This window comes from Pygocentrus nattereri, chromosome 8 (genome assembly GCF_015220715.1).
Source record: "Pygocentrus nattereri isolate fPygNat1 chromosome 8, fPygNat1.pri, whole genome shotgun sequence".
NCBI classification, from domain to species: Eukaryota; Metazoa; Chordata; class Actinopteri; order Characiformes; family Serrasalmidae; genus Pygocentrus; species Pygocentrus nattereri.
In genome coordinates this window covers 37477512-37495222 of record NC_051218.1, presented here as the reverse complement: position 1 = coordinate 37495222, position 17711 = coordinate 37477512, and the positions used below count along the sequence as shown (strand labels likewise).

General features: G+C 38.0%; 1 protein-coding gene and 2 non-coding genes across 3 annotated transcripts in view; 1 reads left to right on the top strand and 2 right to left on the bottom strand.

Annotated features, from left to right (window-relative positions):
* Positions 1-1887: 1887 nt before the first annotated feature.
* Positions 1888-17711, top strand: part of zgc:154054 (uncharacterized protein LOC777616 homolog) — a 37094-nt gene continuing 21270 nt past the window's right edge. The window contains exons 1-9 of the mRNA XM_017692020.2: positions 1888-2231; positions 5578-5730; positions 5830-5964; positions 8936-9069; positions 11602-11648; positions 15166-15279; positions 15407-15482; positions 16051-16165; positions 17179-17309. Of these exons, the coding sequence (XP_017547509.1) occupies positions 2141-2231; positions 5578-5730; positions 5830-5964; positions 8936-9069; positions 11602-11648; positions 15166-15279; positions 15407-15482; positions 16051-16165; positions 17179-17309 (996 nt within the window). The 5' untranslated portion in view covers positions 1888-2140. The remainder of the gene's footprint in view (positions 2232-5577; positions 5731-5829; positions 5965-8935; positions 9070-11601; positions 11649-15165; positions 15280-15406; positions 15483-16050; positions 16166-17178; positions 17310-17711) is intronic.
* trnal-uaa lies at positions 6781-6863 on the bottom strand. The gene has a single exon. It is a non-coding gene; the product is annotated as a tRNA-Leu (tRNA).
* Positions 8333-8415, bottom strand: trnal-uaa. Its single transcript has one exon. It is a non-coding gene; the product is annotated as a tRNA-Leu (tRNA).

Below are 17711 nucleotides of genomic sequence, written 5' to 3'. Positions count from 1 at the left end.
AACTGGCTGCAGGCAGTTAGACGCAGGTGGATTAGCCTGCTAGCTTTTGCTAATGCTAGGTTAGCTTTAGCTTGCTAAGACTTTCGGATCGTGCGTGTGTTCTGTGTGGGGGCGGGCCCAGAGATGTAGCCCTGTGATTGGTCAGGGTGAAACTGTAGTTGTGTCGTCATTTTGTAGTCGGCACCATGTTATTATGCCCCTATTAGGAACTCCGGGTCTAAGCATCATTTCTCTATGAGCAGAATGAATAGGGATCTCGAAAAAATGACCTCTGTCACATCCTGTCTTACATACAAATGTTCAGAACCCGATACGTTTTGTCCTGCGAACACTCTCAAACACCTCTGGATCCTCCGAATTACGAGGTCGTTAAAGAGTTGAAATATGAATATTGCTACATGTGAGCTAAAGCTACTGCGCACGGAATTCACGTCACTAGACTGGCAGCCTCCTTAAGACGGTTTTGGCAGTAAACATTTCCATGTTCAGACTGAGGGCAGATAAGAAGTCTGAACAAAATCACCAGGTTTCCATGCAGCTCTCTGTTCTTCATGATACACATTAGCTCTCTCCTTTTAGCTTGAAGTGATATACACACGTACCTACTACACTCAGGCTGATCCAGTCAGATTAATATCAACGCTGACCCCCTGATAAACTCATTTAGGCTCTCAGGACATCCTCATTATTATTTTAATGCTGCGCCATTTAAGGTGGAACGGGAAAATCTGAATAAGGAGCCGGCTAAAAAGAAGCTGACTTCAGCTGGAGGGTTGAAAGGCCTGATATGAGTAAGTTTCTCTATTTCTGCTTAACAGCTGCGTGACATTAGCTTATTTTGCTGTTTAACAGAACCGACAGGTTCTTTCGTCTAGTTTGCGATGACTAGTCACAGCTGCTGCACCATTTAAGGTGGAACGGGAACATTCAAACAAGAAGCTGCAGAAAAGAAGGACCATTCAGCCTCGTAGTTTTAACAAGGGTAGTATAGGGAGTTTTAGCCTATCAAAATATCCTACCTAGAGGTTTTATTTACGAGTATACCCGTAAATATGCGCTACGGTAGAAGGTTTCGATACGACAGCACAGCTCGTCTGAGCACCGGCGCAGCCCGCCATAGTATCGTGTAGCATAGTGACATCAATTTGATGCGCTTTAGCTCGCATTGTAGCAATATTAGTGTTATAGCTCTTTACGACCTCGTAATTCAGTGGATCCAGCGGTATTCGGGAGAAAAATATACACAGGAGAAAACGTGTCGGGTTATGAGTATTTTTATTTAGCACAGGGGGCGATGGAAGCGACTTTTTGAAAACCCGGTTCATTCTGTCCATAGAGAAACTGGGCTTAGACCCGGAGTTCCTAATATGGGCATAACGAAGACTACAGAATGACCCACGGCTACAGCGGTCTATTAACCAAGATTAGAACCATCCATCCATCCATCCATCCATCGATCCATCCATCCATTTTCTAGGCCGCTTCTCCGTCAGGGTCGCGGGGGGGTGCCGGAGCCTATCCCAGGCAGGATAAGGAAAGGAAGATTAGAACCGTCCAGTTTAAACCTAGAGGAGAGACTTTGTGAGATATATTGGTCATTGATTGGAACATTATTTAAAGCGTTTACAAAGTCATATTTACTGTTCGTCTGCAAGAACAACATGAATATGATTAAATGCAAGTTAATTTATTTTTTTAAGCTATTCATTTCTATTGGTCCAACCATCAGCTGATGAGCTCACACACGGACATACTTTTTAACTCTTCTTTTTTTTTTTTTTTTTGGAGTTGTTGTTCATTAAATTCCTAATCATTCAGATAAAGTCTTCTCCCAGAGCTCCGAGACCTGGGTGTGGTGTCTGCAAGGCCTGGATTTTTTATAATGGAGAAGTAGGAAGACGGCCGCTGTCAGGTGGAGGGAGGTGGCGCCGCGCTGTGAGTGGTGGCGTGTAGGAGGATGAATGGATGACATTCGCCTGGTTCCTCACTTTATCAGGTGTTTTCGGCTGAACCGGTTCTGCCTCATTCGGGAGGGTTTGGGTAAAAGAGCACCGACATGAGCAGAGCTGAAGCTGAAGCGGAGGCGCGTTTCCTGCTCTGTTTTTAAGCTGCGCTGTGGCTGGACTCGGCGTGGAGTGAGATGAGGGGGCGGTATGGCAAACTTCTACCACTGACCCTCACTCTCTGCGGGTGCGTGTTCGTACTGACCTCCTGGCGCGCGGCTCAGCACGGTAAGCCCTCGTGTTCGCATCACGGTCTCGCGGACCTCCACTCAAAGTTTGCTCGTACAGGCTTTACAAGTTCGCCTCACGACCTACTGCTGTCAGACGAGCCTTATTACAAGACCTCGGCGGCGAGGAGCGTCTGAAATGAGTCTGAAACAAGCTGAGTGAGAATTTGAGACCTGAGCACTTTCCAGGTTGTTCTTTACACGAAACGACAACACTCGGGAAAAAAGGAGCCTGAGGGAAACTACCGCGCCAAACATGTTGGCTGGACGGGGTTTTAGCTCCTCATAGCGTCACAGGCTAACCGACGAATAAAACACCTTTTTAAAGAGATTAAACTGATGCCTTGTTGAGGTTATTGAGTCTATCCATGCTAAATTTCATTTATGGCAACATAAGGATTTAAAATATAGGACATTCGTAACATAGTAGATAATTCATATTAGCATACGTGCATTTCCCTCATAATCAACTTGTGTTTGTCACATATGTGCATATATATGTAACATATATGCCAACCTATCTGAATTTGCCATTTTGGGACATTTCAGACATATATAAACATATATGTATAACATATTTAACGATATAATGACAGAAAAGAATATTAATATATGGATGGCATGTATTACTTATGTATGCTCGTGCCATGTTCTATAATGTAAGGGTTTCTTTTATTAAATGTATGCCATTTAAATTATTTTGACCTTTTTTGTTTGTGTCAGGCATATCTGTCTATCTATATGATCCATGTATCTGACATACGCTTTAGAAATGTATCAGACATTCAGGCATGATATATGCGATCCTTATATTATGGATAAACGTACATAATGTAAATGCACATATATATGTCTGACCCTGTATGAAGTCTGGGCATATATGGCCATATATCAGATTTTACCCTCCACACCGCCATTCAGCCTGAAGAGGTGGGAACCTTTAGTGTTCTAGCGGCGTTGTGACCTTTAGATCTCAAGTTTATAGCACTGGTCAGTTGATCATTGTCAATTATTATGACCTTACTAAAGTTACAGATGTGCAAAGAGAGCTGCTTAGGGATGAGTGGTATGGCTAAAATACACCATCACAATGTTCAAAGAGTTTTTCGTATGCTACGATTTTTAGTTTTTCTGATGTTTTCAAGCAAACCTGAAAACCACACGGCAATAGATATTAATTTGAATGCTCAGGTTATCCATAGTTCATTTTCAATAAACATTACAAGGCAGATAGGTTACTTACTTTCTGTAAGTTAAAACTAAACTAACATTATTATTTATTTATTTGCAACACAAAGTAAAGTAACAGGGATGTAAAGTAACAGGGATGTTTAAAAGTTTATGAAACTTTAAATAAAAAGTTAATAGGATATGAAACACAGACTATTCTGCTAAAGGGGGCTTTTAACACTAATTTTTAGTGTTCATGATTAAAAATCTTTATTAAACAGATGGCTAGATAGATAGATAGATAGATAGATAGATAGATAGATAGATAGATCAATGTATTAAACTTTTACACTGCCTGCTAGATATAGAGATATAAACACAGAAACACAGTTACAACAATAAGTGATGCACTTATATGGCAATTGTGGGCTGAAACTGATGTGCCATATTTTCCATGTATATATTTCCAAATGCCAGTATATGTAGAAATTAAGCCTAGATCCACCTGGATTAGTGTTACAGAGAAATATAGGGTTGCAAATGCAGTAAATCTAATAAAATGTTGACCTTTTAGCAGAATTCTGCTCTTTTGAAGTAAAATAAATATATCTTCACTGTCCAAAAACAAATATCTCCAAAATAGTAACTTTACAGGAGAGGGAAAAAACACTCTTACCTTTTAATAGATTTTATTCCAAGTGATTTTAGAGCGTTTCTATTGGTCCATTCATCATGAAACCTTCACACAACGTAAGGACAGCTGGTGTGTTGAAATGTAGAAAAAAAAATCGACAAAAATGGAGATACTTGGTTTTCTTTGAACGGCAAAAATATTTTCAAATATTGGCAAATCTAAACACTACCTTGTTTAAGGAAATATCTGCTGATACCAATATGATCTAATGTTAGCGTGCATCCCTACTGATGATCAGTACCTAGTCATCCATAACAAGGTGATCTGTAGAGAAGCACCACAATGAAAGTGTTATTTACCATAATTTCAAAAGCTGTTTCTTAAAAGTTTTGATAACTAAATAAACTACTTAAGGGGAAAAAAGTTGGCCAGCTCACGCATTTTACATGTTATTATATGTACAATAGCTCAGCATTCTAGAAGTATAGATGGTACCCATGACTTGTTCAGAAAAGTACTGTTATGTCATTTATTATGATAATGAAAAAGTCCTAATGCTGCTCCCAAAAAAGTTCTAAAATGTTCTGTTTCCTCCTGTGTTCTACACAGCAGAGTCCCACAGTTGAATGAGCACTTTCAGTACTGCAGATGTTCTCTTGCTATTTTATATAGAAGGGATACTTACTTGTTCTGTTATGGCTCTGAAAATCAGTACAACCAACTTGTAGGTGCATTCATTTATACAGAAGACTTAGAAAATGCATACATTCAGAAGGTAAATGTACACATGTAATCTCCAAGGCGTGCACCACATTCATACTCCAGTGTGTTTTGAAATGTGTTTAAGCTCATTCTAGTCATTAAAGGATTTAGTTGGTGAACTAACTATAACACCTTCGTTATGTGGCAATATCTGGATTGCAAAGCAGTGTGGAAAGCAGCTCTGGAAACATCTCATTTTGTAACTCTGATACACAAATGGTTGTGACCACTAACAGGCCAAGCTCTGAAACCAGCAGGAAATGTGATACCTTAATGTGGTGACTTTCTTAGAATAGGTTATTGTGAAAAATATAAATCATAACCCCATTTTTGAAAATAGCAAAAGAAATGCAGGCCTTCAGAATTGCCTGCAGTCCTGGTTATGACACTTATTCAAACTGTGTGAAGATGTTTTGCCTGCTGGTGAAATTTGCACAAAGCAGGAAAACAGGATCTGTATCTTGGTAGACTAATAAACTGTCTGTATACCTTATCAAACATGTAATATAAAACGTATGCGAGATGTTTGAAGTAGACTGATTGTGTGTTCAGCACAGATAATTTCCTAGTTCTGTGTATGGATAAGGCACATTTACCTTGGGTGATAACAGTGCTGTGTACAGTGTTAATGCTATGACAGGCCCTTCAGCTCCTCTGTTGTTCCAGCTTTGAAAAAAATGAGGAAGAGATTTACATTGAAGTACTTCAAATCATATCCATACGATTGGGCTTTAGTAGGTGGCAGAACTGTATCTGAGTTTGATCGTGTTCTCTGGTTTAGAAACGAGGGAAGGAGACCTCCGAAAGGTCTATGAGAGGCTGGTGAAAGCAGAGCAACGTGGAGAGGCCCTCTCAGTCAAACTGCTTCAAGTGCTGGAGGACCTGCAGAACTGGACCATTGCTAGTAATAATATCTCCTCCAGCAACTCCTCAGGTATATCTAACTGTACAATTACGAATGTACATTCATGATTTTATGCCGAAGCACCCCTCTCCCACCAACTCATTCACGCTCTCATATTTCTTCTTCCAGTTAAATGGCCAGAAACGAGTGCCATTTTGCGCTTTTTGCCTGTAGAGCCCAATGCACTCCTGTACCTGCCTCACCTGAGAGAGCACCAAGAAAGCCTGAAGCCCATTGTTCACCTGGGCCAGAGACGCACCGGAGGTCAGTATCTGTCTGTCTATGTTTCATCCAGTGGTGATGAGCCTATGCAATGAGCCAAAGCCTGAACTGAAAGTTATTTCCATTGGTAATCCTCCACTGACAATGACACCATGTCCACAAAACCAGCACTGTATGGCCAAATGTTTGCAGAAACCATTTCTTCTGAAATCAAGGGTATTATTAGGGAGTTTCTACCAGTTTGCCACAGTAGAACCATCTGCTCTTCTTGGAAGGCTGTACACTAGATGATGGAACATTGCTAATGTTGGATAATTAGTTCTGGGTCAATCCAACTCACCCCAAAGGTACTGGATGGAGCTCTATCACTGTAGAGAATGCAGCTCCACTGCTCCACAGCCCAGTGCTGGAGGACTTTATACTCTTTGGCATTGGTGACCTTAGGTTCAGCATCTCGTTCTATTAGTCAGTGCTTTTCTGTGAAAATAGTGAACGTCTGTGTCAGCAATGGGTGTGTCTTAAAGTTGCTGAGTTCACTATTTGGAAGGGGTGTGTTGATATTTTGGACATACAGCGTAGCAAAGTAAGTTAACTTAGCTAGCTGTGTAAGTACCAAGCACTCTTTGTTTGGATAGTAAATATCAAATGCATACAACATCTATGCCTACATATCCCTGATTTGACATGCTTCAGCTAATTACACACTTGATGCTTTTTTGATTGAAGCTTAACTTTTGCTGCCTAGTTTTTGCCTCAACTCTTGAGTTACAAGGCTACCAGGGGTTTGAATTTTCATTTCCAGTCATTGTGTGGAATATGTTCCCTTAAGGAAGGAGTAAACACATTGGTCAGCCAAAGTACCAAGAATGGGGCTCAAATCCACACGAGCACATGCTCATTGGATCTTAAGTCCAACGCCTTAACCATTCAGCCATCCTGGTGCAGGGCTGGTTGTTTATTCAGTTAAATGTGTGTATTAATGACTGAAGGGGTGTAGCTTATCTCCCATGACTATATTCCTAAGAATATAGTTCTATAGAATATACTATATTCCTAAGAAAATTCATTATGATCAAATTTGAATCTTTTTGATATGGAATATTTTCTTAAGAATATATTTCTTACACTTAGGAATACTAGTTCTTTTTTGGTTTTTGAGGCTTGTGAATCCTTGAGAATGACACTGTGATATAAGATCTGGACTTTGTGCACTTTCTTTATGCATGTCTCCATTCTATCCGAGAGCGATTTTTGTTGATGCACATTAGAGACACTGTCTTTGTTGACTGAATCTCACCAACGACACAGTGTTCGGTTATGTCTCTGAAACAGTGCAAGTCTTCATAGTTGCAGTTTTGGTTTGGAATGATGAATCAGCAGTTGTATATGTAACCCTTTTATTTTACATGTAATTTCCATAAAGGTGCAGGTGCAATCTACATATCTTCTGCCACAGTGTTCTTCTCAAGGAATATGCCACAAAACTCACAGAGACATAAAACCCAAGGAACTATATTCCTAAGAAAAATATTCTACATCAAAAGATTTTAATTTGATTATGAAAGATCAATTACAGATCTTCATTTTCAGTCAGTGTGCTCAAGAACATGTTCCCTTATTTGGTTTAACCTCATGCAGTCTCGTAACAAGATTTGCCATCAGAATATGGTAAGGTTTTGGTTTATTAAGCCTGGCCAGCTGTTTACAACTTGATGTGGAAATGGACAAGAAAGAAGCTTAATTGGAAGTTTTTGGGTTACTTTCCCATTATGATAACTTACATTACAATCATGGAGTAACAACAGAATTGTCTGTCGGACAGTGTTGACAAGCACAAGCCCTCTGCTTTGAGCTCCGCCTTCACAAGTTGTTAGTTTAGTAGAGATATTTCTCTCTCAGTTTGTTCACACCCTCAAACCTTCCCTCCCAAATTAAGCCCAGAAATGCCACGCATTTGCTTGCCTTCGAATTTGCCTCAACTCTTGAGTTAACCTCTTAAACTCCTTGCAACCACCGGTGGTTTCAAAATGTACTTCTTCATATTCTTTGAAGCATTTATATTTCATAAGCTACATTCAAAAAGTGGGTGTCATATTAGAGCTGTTTGGTCATGTAAATTCAGATGGAAAAACCAAAATGTACCCTGGAGAATAAGAGGTTAAAACAAAGAGACTGCAAGGAAAGAGGCTTGAACCCACGCAGGTGTTTACCCTTTCATTTGGGGGCGAAATGCCTTAACCGCTCAGCCATCCTGGTTTGCAGTTGCTGCTGTTGTCAATTTAATGGATACTTCATTGATAGGATCTTGGCCTCATTTTAGGAGTAAAGCTATATATGTATACGTTTTTAGTCATTGTGTTGAACATGCTCTCTTATTTTTTTAATATCATTGGTCTATGGTCAGCTAAAGTACCAGGAGTGGGGTTCGAACCCACGTGAGCATGTGCTCATTGGATTTTAAGTCCAACGCCTTAACCACTCGGCCATCATGGCCATCAACAGCTATCTCTCAGACAATATTGACAAGCCCAAGCCCTTTACTCTGCACTCTGCCTTCACAATGTGTTAGATTGGTTTAGAAATTTCACTTTATGTGTTCCCACCTTAAAAAGTCTACATTCCCACCCAAATTTAGGCCAAAAAAAGGTTGAGCATTAGTCAACTGATAAGCATTTACTCATTGGTTTTTAAGTTGAACCCCTTAACTGCTCAGCCTTCCTAGTTAAGTGTTTCATTTTTAAAAAAGGTCAATACTCAAAGTTTTGGTATCAGAGAAGAAAAATGGTGCTGTGCCACCTCTAGTTTAAATAAATGTTCTGCTTTCCTTTATTAATATACATTTGCCTCAACATGAAAACCTACCCAACTTTAATTCTCTTTGTTGTAATGTAAACAAATGATTGTGATCATCTTAAATAATCGTAATCTGCTCGAGTATATGTGATGGGCCTAATCCTGGTGCTCTCCCGAATGCTAATCTAGTCTGTATGTGTGCGTATGAATGGCTGTACAGTGTCTCTAGTGCTTGGCGTACCCACAGTGCGCAGACAGAAGCAGAGTTACCTGGTGAACACAGTGAGCTCTCTCATCTTTGACCTCACACCAGCGCAGAAGAATGACATCGTCATCGTCATCTTTGTTGCCGAGGTAAATCTGAATTTAGCATTTTCTACCTTTTTCTTATTATATGCAGCTTGTGGACAGGCATACTCATCAATAAGGTATCCAAATAAAAGATATTTGCATTTATAAGTTCGTCAAAATATATCTACTAAGATTCCAATGAGAAAATGGTTTCTTATAACATTTCAAGAATTTAATACTTTTTATTTGCAGCACTTGCAAAGTTTAAATACAAGCATGATTACATTTAATAAAAATAATCCATAAACAAGCATGTCTTTTTAAATTCCTAGAAATGATTAAGCCTTCTCTGAAGGGCTCCTGTCTGTACTGCAAATCAAGCCTTTAGCAGCCTAGCATTTTTATTTCAGATAAATAAAATACAATAAATTATATTTTAATAGTATCTGAAACATTCTGACAGTTTTAAACTAGCATGGCACATTGACAAGCTGGAGCTTGTCTCAGTATTTCTAGTTTACCTAGAAATCAGTGCATCACTCAAAGTATACAGAAGCATTGATGCTGTAAAGACAACATTAATTTTTTCCTCCAATCTGATGGTTAAACAAAATAAACGCACTGATGCCCATCCACATGTAAAACAGTTTCCATTGTAACCACCAAGTGGGTTTTCAGGCCCAGCCCACTTCACAGTTTACCAAGGGTGTTTGTTTCTGCAACGTGGGCAGTCCTGACACGCTCGTCCAGCTGGGGTCAAAAGGCCTTTTGCATGCGCAGCAAAATCACTAGTGCTGAATTAACTCTTACAGTGTTCCCTTCTGCCTGGCTACAAGTAAATGAGCTTAAATTAATGTTCATTCAAAACTGTAGGTGATAATTGAACACTGGGGGTTTACTGAAGAAGAATAACAGGCTAATGTGTCCCAGGAGAATCTTGTTCTTTCAGAGTAAGGTTGTGCTGTGATGGTGTGAAACATCTGTCTACATTATGCTCAAGTCCTGTGGAAGTTGTCTGATAATGATGTCCTGAAAGAGTCGGCATCAACGCACTAAATGTCATAATTGGACTCAAGCTACTATATGTGTTTTGAGACTTCGGTGTAGATGCAACCAATATAGATGCAGTTGTATGCAAAGGTTTTGTTGACTTTCTAAATGAACTTTTCTACACAGAATAAATAAATTAAAAATATTGTGTTTTTCTGCACAATTTCTATCTATTTGCTGAGTTTAAGACATTGGGAAAATAATTTAATAAAATAAAACATACAATATAAAAAACAGTTCCATAGCCTTTGCACAGGCTTCTGTTTATTTATTTATTTCGGTTTTATTTTGTTTTCCATTACATTAAATTCAAAAAACAAACAGTAACTCTGCATTGAAATGTACAGGAGTATGTTCTCTGTAGAGGATGTGTTACTTATTTTCATTTAGAAGCTCAACATCTTACCAGCAGCGCCCAAACTTTTGCATATGACTACTCACCTTGTCTTTGCCTAACAATAAACTAAATAACTGTTACATGTGACTGAATTTTAAGATAAATTTAACAAAAGCTATTAAATCTAACCTTAAACTTGAAGGTACCAGCCTTAACTCCTAAAACTTAAACGGAATCCTAAACCTAATTCTAAACCAAATCCTAACTTTAACTTTCACCTAAAATCTAAACCTTATCCGAATCTTAAACCTGACCTCAACTGTAACACGGAAAAGAAAGATATATTAAAACAAACAAAGTCATTTAATGTTTGACACTTGACATTTAAATGTTTGGAATCACTTGTCATATCAGTAACTGCAATAATGAGATATTTGGAGAGATTAAAATGTTAGAAATTGCAAATAATATACTGTAATTATTATTATGTACAATAATTTGTTGATTAGTCATTTGATCAGATTTGATCAACATGGTTCAAATACTAGGCAATCTGGGTATTAAGTTTATTTTAATTGTATTCTCAACAGGCCCCATTCACCAATATCTTTCCAAATTTTATTAAATGTGTGATGACCTTTGTCTGGTTTTGTGTATCAAAAATGGTCATTACTTTTTTCTTCTCTTAGAATTAAACAGGCAATATTTGTTCTTGTGCCTTTAAAACTAGTGTATATAAATGAGATCTGTTCTCCTCACTCCTTATAACCTCAGCTTGAGTAGGCAGAACTAAACTGCTGTAAGTTGACTAGGTGGATATACTAAATGTAAATGTTTTGGTGTTTTTGACATCACAGAAACAGTGTCAGCTAATACATACAACTCTTATTTAAAGAATGTGAGGAAAATTCAGTTTTACTCAATATGGGCCCTTTAACTGAGCCAAAGGTTTTTATGGCATCACTCCAGAGAACATTTTTGACACCTTTATTTTTAAGAGTGTTCAAGTTGCATGTTTTAGCAAGTGTTTTAATGCAGTGGATCTATCTTTTTCATTGCTTCCGAGATCTGGCATCAGAAAAGCTATGATCCCTTCACCCCTTTGGCTGAATATAGCCTATCTAGTAATGTTTTCCTCTGGCTTTCTTTATTCCTTTCCTGTTTTTCTATCTCTCAGTCACAGGCCTCTTTTCTTTTCCCCTCCACAGACTGACGGCGCGTTTGTGAGCAGCGTGACAGAGAGCATTCAAAAGAGGTAAGTGATGGTTTCTCTTTTAAATTTTTTTTTTTTAATGTCTAACCACTTTTGCATTACTCACATATCAGTTTCACAGTATGCTGCTGAATAATTAACAGTGTTTGTGAAATACAGATACAAATACAGATACAAGAATAACAACAGATTAATAAATGCAGATGGTGATTAATAGTGATCACATTGGATATTATAGTGATTTTCTGAGTAATGAATGATGTTTTGCAGATGAACTCCACAATTATATTTCTGCATAATTAAAAGGTTAACATGTCAACAAAGTCAAAGTGCTTTGTTGTGAAATGCTCTGTTCCAGAGAAACTTTCAAATTCAGACTTGTTCACAGTGGTGGTGGTAGGAGCCCAGCCGTCTGACGGATTTGACACCTCTGAAAGCTTCTTCACAGAAAGTGAAAGACATGAAGTGCTTATGAATACTCTGCCTGATGTCTCAGACTTTGTTGTACAGTACAGTAGTTTTTTTGATAAAGTTTTGGTCTAAAATGTATTTTAATCAGTTCACGGGGAGAGGGACGCATGAAAGGTGTTTAAGGCAAAAAAGTCCCATCATCAATCATCAGTGTTACATATAATAACTCAGAAGACACGTCTAGGTTCACTGGTGGTTTTGGATCATAAAGAAAATGGCTATATTTGCACTGTAGACGTCGAGACTCTTGGTTTCTATCACGGACACTGTAAAGAAGTCTGAGTCAGTAAGTTTCTCTGCAAGTGAACCATTTTGCATCAAACCACTCTCAGTATTTTTATAAATAAACTTATAAAAAAATATATATTAACCACTGAATTATACAGAAATGTTTAAAAAAATCGGTGGAATTTCCCTTGAAATCTGAGGACTAGTCTTTCATTTATGGCAACAGTCAACTGGTAACTGCGTTTGTGGGTTTTGCTGTTGTGCTAGCAAATGCAGTGAGTAAGGCTGTGTGACTCAAGGTAAAACTGAAATCAAAATGAAGTTATGTGGGAGGGAACTCATGAGACAAACAGCCATGACATCAAACAGCACAAATGCCGCATTGAACTACAGGATGTGTGTGTGGTAATGACTGTTAGTGTAATGAATCAAAGTGTCAGTACCTTCAATCCTAAAACATAGTAAACAATATAATATTCTCAATATGTTAGATTACGCTGCCCTGACTTTGTAGTCTGAGGCTCATCAAATTGTACTTGTTAATTTGACTCAGATGTGCCAGTGATATAAAGAGAAGCACAGTGCACTAAAATGACAGGTGTACATTTGTTAGCTTAGTAAGTATTAAAGGACTCACATCATGAAAAACGAAAATTTTACCTTTTTAAAATTAATGTTTAATGTAAAACGTACAGTGTTACATTTTCGAAATGTACTGTTCACTCCACACTCCATACAAACAACACATTTACATTTATCCACATATTCAGCCTACAGCTATTTAGCAGTTTAGCTCCACCCATTCACGCTGAAGTGATGAGGAGTGTTTCAGTCCGGAATTCTTTTTGAATAAAGCACAACACAGGGCAGCCAGTCAGAACAGAGCTCATTTACATATATCAGTCTTATGCCGGCCTTACACCAAATATCTTTTCAAGCAATTTCACTGTCGCAGACAAATATCCAGTGTCGGAATAAAATCATGAGTCTTGCATCCTCTTGATCGGTTATTGTAAGGTGGTCAATATGGTGGTCTTAAATCAGTCTTTTTCTCATTTTGACGCTGTGACAAAATCAGTCATGTTTAATAAGTTTTAAGTCTTGGCTCATGCAAATAGTGACACACCAGAGAGAAAGAGAGACAACAATCATATTAATCTAAAATAAGCTGACTGCTTTAATATTTCAGGTTCACTGAGCGTGACAGTGATGTGAGGAAATGTGCAGTGGGTTTTGTGTTTTTTTTTGCTTCCTGTTACACTGTTTTTCATGGTTTAGTTCATAACACCCAATCAACAATGCCAAATCTCTGCATGTTGTGTTGATGTGTAAATCTTTATATTAAATCTAAAAAGTGACTGCACATTTTACAGGTTAATTAAAATTCTAGGTGATGATCTGTCAGAGTATACAGCTCTGCAGTGAACTGCTCTGGTCCCCAGACCTTTACATGCTCAGCCAACGTATCTTCCTATCTGCGCCACTATAGAATTGAAGGAAAAGTGTTTATCTGCTTGTAAATTTCCACCAGGTCCTTGATGGGGAATAATCTCAAAACTAGTTGCGGTCTTGTAAACAGTGACACTGCAAGATTGCGTCTTTGCAAAATCATATTCTGTCACTAAAAACCAGTGACTCTGTCTTGTGGTGTGAGAGGGTGTCAGACTTGGGTCTTTTCAAAGTCTTTTCAAAGTCTTCTAGTGTATGGTTAACATTCAAGGCCCAGCAACTACCAGCAAAAAACTGCCAGTTTAATCCTAAGGATTAAAGAAAGGTCTTTTAAAATGATCAGGAAGAAAATACAAGTATATGTAGTAATATATAATAGAATTTATAATGACTGTATTTAACATATAAAACCAAACAAATAAAATAAGTGGACCAAGTAAAATTAAAGGGGAGTGTGGGGTATTGGCTTTTTAAACTGCGGGCGGATGTTTTTGAACTTTAACTTAGAGAAGAAGTTTTGGAATTTCCTCTTTGAAAAAAGGAGCAAGAACCTGACGAAGGAACCTGACACACTGGAGAAAGAGCAGGCTTATCAAATGACGAAGGGATAAATCTGTTATGAGGAACAGACACTAATCCTTTGTGTACTAACAACCATTGTCCTGGAGAGCGTCATGGTGTCAGAGAGTGAATGAGGCAGCAGAGACGGAGCAGATAGCAGAGCAGACAGTTACAAACTTTAAGTGTCTGTCTTCTGCTTTTCTTCTGACTTTTTTTCTTGCTCAGTGTTTATTTAACCATGAAGTCTTTATACTTGCAAGCCTTTAGAGCAGCATTTCGCTGTTGTCGGAAAGAAAAACTTGTATCTCCAAAATGGTAACTTTACAGGAGAAGGAAAAAACCTACTTTACTTTTAATGTAAGTCAATGGAACCAGAAATATTTCCAAGTTGTTTTGGGTCATTTCTTTTAGTCCATTCATCATAAATTTTAAATACAATGTAAGGCAGAACAAGTATTTTCAAATTATGTGAAAAACTGAAAAAAGTCAAAAATAGAGATGCAAGGTTTTCTTCCGACAGCAGTGATTTATTCCTGTACGTTTAATTGATGTTGATATACACAGGTGTATACACCAATGCATATACAACTACTAACAAATTGTTACAGTGTATAGTTACTCAGTTAATTAGCTGGATGTTTCATATTTGTTTAATGTCTGCGATTTTACTTATTTTCATACTGCGCATTATATTTTTATTGGTTGTTTAGTATATTGTATTATACTATTTTTATTGGTTGTTTAGTATATTGTATTATACTATTTTTATTGGTTGTTTAGTATATTGTATTATACTATTTTTATTGGTTGTTTAGTATATTGTATTGTATCTATCTCTGTGCTTGTATAGTTTTCCTGATGATGTGAAGTCGGGCCTGATTGAAGTCATCTCCCCCTCCACCCACTACTATCCAGACTTCACCAACCTGAAGGAAACCTTCGGTGACTCGAAAGAGAGAGTCAGGTGAGCTTTTCTCACTTCTTTTTGTGCAAGTACCAATGTTTGCTTTGTGTTTGCTTATGAGAAAGTTGTGTTTGCCAGAAATGTGTACTTAAAACCAAAATGTGTACTTACCTTCTTTTGCTTCTAGGTGGAGGACCAAGCAAAATCTGGACTACAGTTTCCTTATGCTGTACGCTCAACATAAGGGTACATATTACATTCAGGTAAGAACCTAACCATTTGTTGTGTTTTCTTTACTCTGAGCAATCAATACCGAAACCCGTATAAGCTGTGTGTGCACAGCTGAACACCTGTGTCAGCAGGTGCAACTAAAAGTAGCTGAATTCACTAAAAGGGGTGTCTGGATACTTTTAAACGTCTAAGGGCATCTGTGTGATTTCCCACACATGGCCTAGATTGAAAGATCATATCCTGGATATTCACGTCAGCATTAAGCCAAAGTACACATCCAGTGGCAATAACAGAATATCACACAGTCGTGTGAATTAGCAGATTGTGTTACTCCATTAGACTGCAGTTGATTGCAAGGACGGCTATTACTGAGGGTTAAGCCAATTTCAGGAGAATATTAATACTGCCATACTGTAAAAACTACTGGACTAAAATCCCCACCTGTAAAACTAATCCAGTTCCAATGACGTTTATTATGCAGGTTATGTACTTTTGTGTGTTGAGTTGAAGTTTAGATTCAGATACAGGCTCTTATGGTTTTTAACACGCTCTGTAGTTTATTTGTCACGTTTAGTGTGTTTGTGTTTGTATTTGTTTCAGCTGGAGGACGATATTGTAGCAAAGTCAGGATACTCTGACACTATAAAGGGCTACGTCCAACAGGTGGTCACAGAGCAGTGGCTCTACCTGGAGTTTTCACAACTGGGATTTATTGGTAGGTTTACTCTTCTCTTCTCTTCTCTTCTCTCATTTCATATTTTTCTTTTCTCTTTTCCTCTCTCCGCTTTTCCTTTTTCCTCTCTTATCTGTCTTCTGTCATCTGTTCTCTTCTGCTCTCTTCTGTCTTCAGGTCTGTTCTCTTTCCTTTTTGCTTCTCTTCTCTTTCCTTTTCATCTTTTTTGTCTTTCCTCTTTCCTTTCTCATCTCTTCTGTCTTATGTCCTCTGTCCTCTTCACATTTCTGCTCATTTCTTTCTCTCCTCTTTCCCTTTCTTTTCCCTTTTCCTTTCTATCCTTCACATCTGTTTTTTTTTCTCTCATCTCATCTCTCTACTTCTCTTCTATTTCCCACTCTTCTTTTTTCTCCTTCTCTTCTCTTCTCTTCTCTTCTCTCCTCACTGTACCCAGTCTTCACAACTTCAGGTACTTCACTGATAACACTCCACAAAGCAATGTGCAGACAAAAGTCTTATCAATCTCATCAGATCATGACTCTCCAGGCTTTTTGCAAGTGAGACACAGTCATAAAAGTAAAAATAAAAATGTTTCTCTCTTTAGCTACTCATTATACTGATATGTCTGTCGTTATGGTGATAGAGGTGTGTTTGAGTCTGAGTTAAACCAGGAACAGAACATCTTTGTCTTAGTTCTCAGGTGTCCTGTAACTGTCAGATTATAGACGAAGTAGCGGCAACACAATCACAATAGCACAGCTTCATTCCACCCAGTTTTCACAAAGCAGGGTGTTAAACTGCAAACCAGAGTAAGCTGACACCTCACACAAAATCTTCTGTTATCTACTCGCAAAGATCCCTATGCAGAGGAACAGATCACTCACTCAACCACGCATTCACTCTCACTTATGCTCAGTGATACTCAAATTAGAGTAGCATACTTCCTGTAATGAATAGAAAACAGACACACCTAGCTGAGACGTGTGATCCAGGCTTTGCAAAGGAGCCTCGTATTATCATCTGTTGATGTTTTGTTTTGTTTTTCTTTTTTTCAGGTAAGCTTTTCCGAGCTTCGGATTTGCCCAGGATTGTGGAGTTTGTTCTGATGTTCCACAAAGACAAGCCCATTGACTGGCTGCTGGATCACATCCTCTGGGTCAAAGTGTGTAACCCAGAGAAGGATGCTGTAAGATGATATTTTTATTAGGTTCTACTTATAGTTCTAATACTAAGAGGAATAAATGTGAGATCATTAGTTTCAGCAGCATTTAGTTAAACAAAACCAGATATCCTGATCAATTATATTTAGTTCTAAATTTCTAAGTTTTGCATACTTTAGTGCAATCTTAATGTGTGATTTTTCATATGGCCGTGTGTAAGAATTCCAGTTTGACGACCAGTAAAGTTCTATTCTATTCTGTTCTATTCTATTCTGTTCTATTCTATTCTGTTCTGATCTATTCTATTCTATTCTATTCTATTCTATTCTATTCTATTCAAAAGAGCCCCCACAATCATCTTTATAACATTACTTTAATGGCCCGTGACTTAATAACTTCCCATTTTCCCATAATGTAGTACAAGTTAT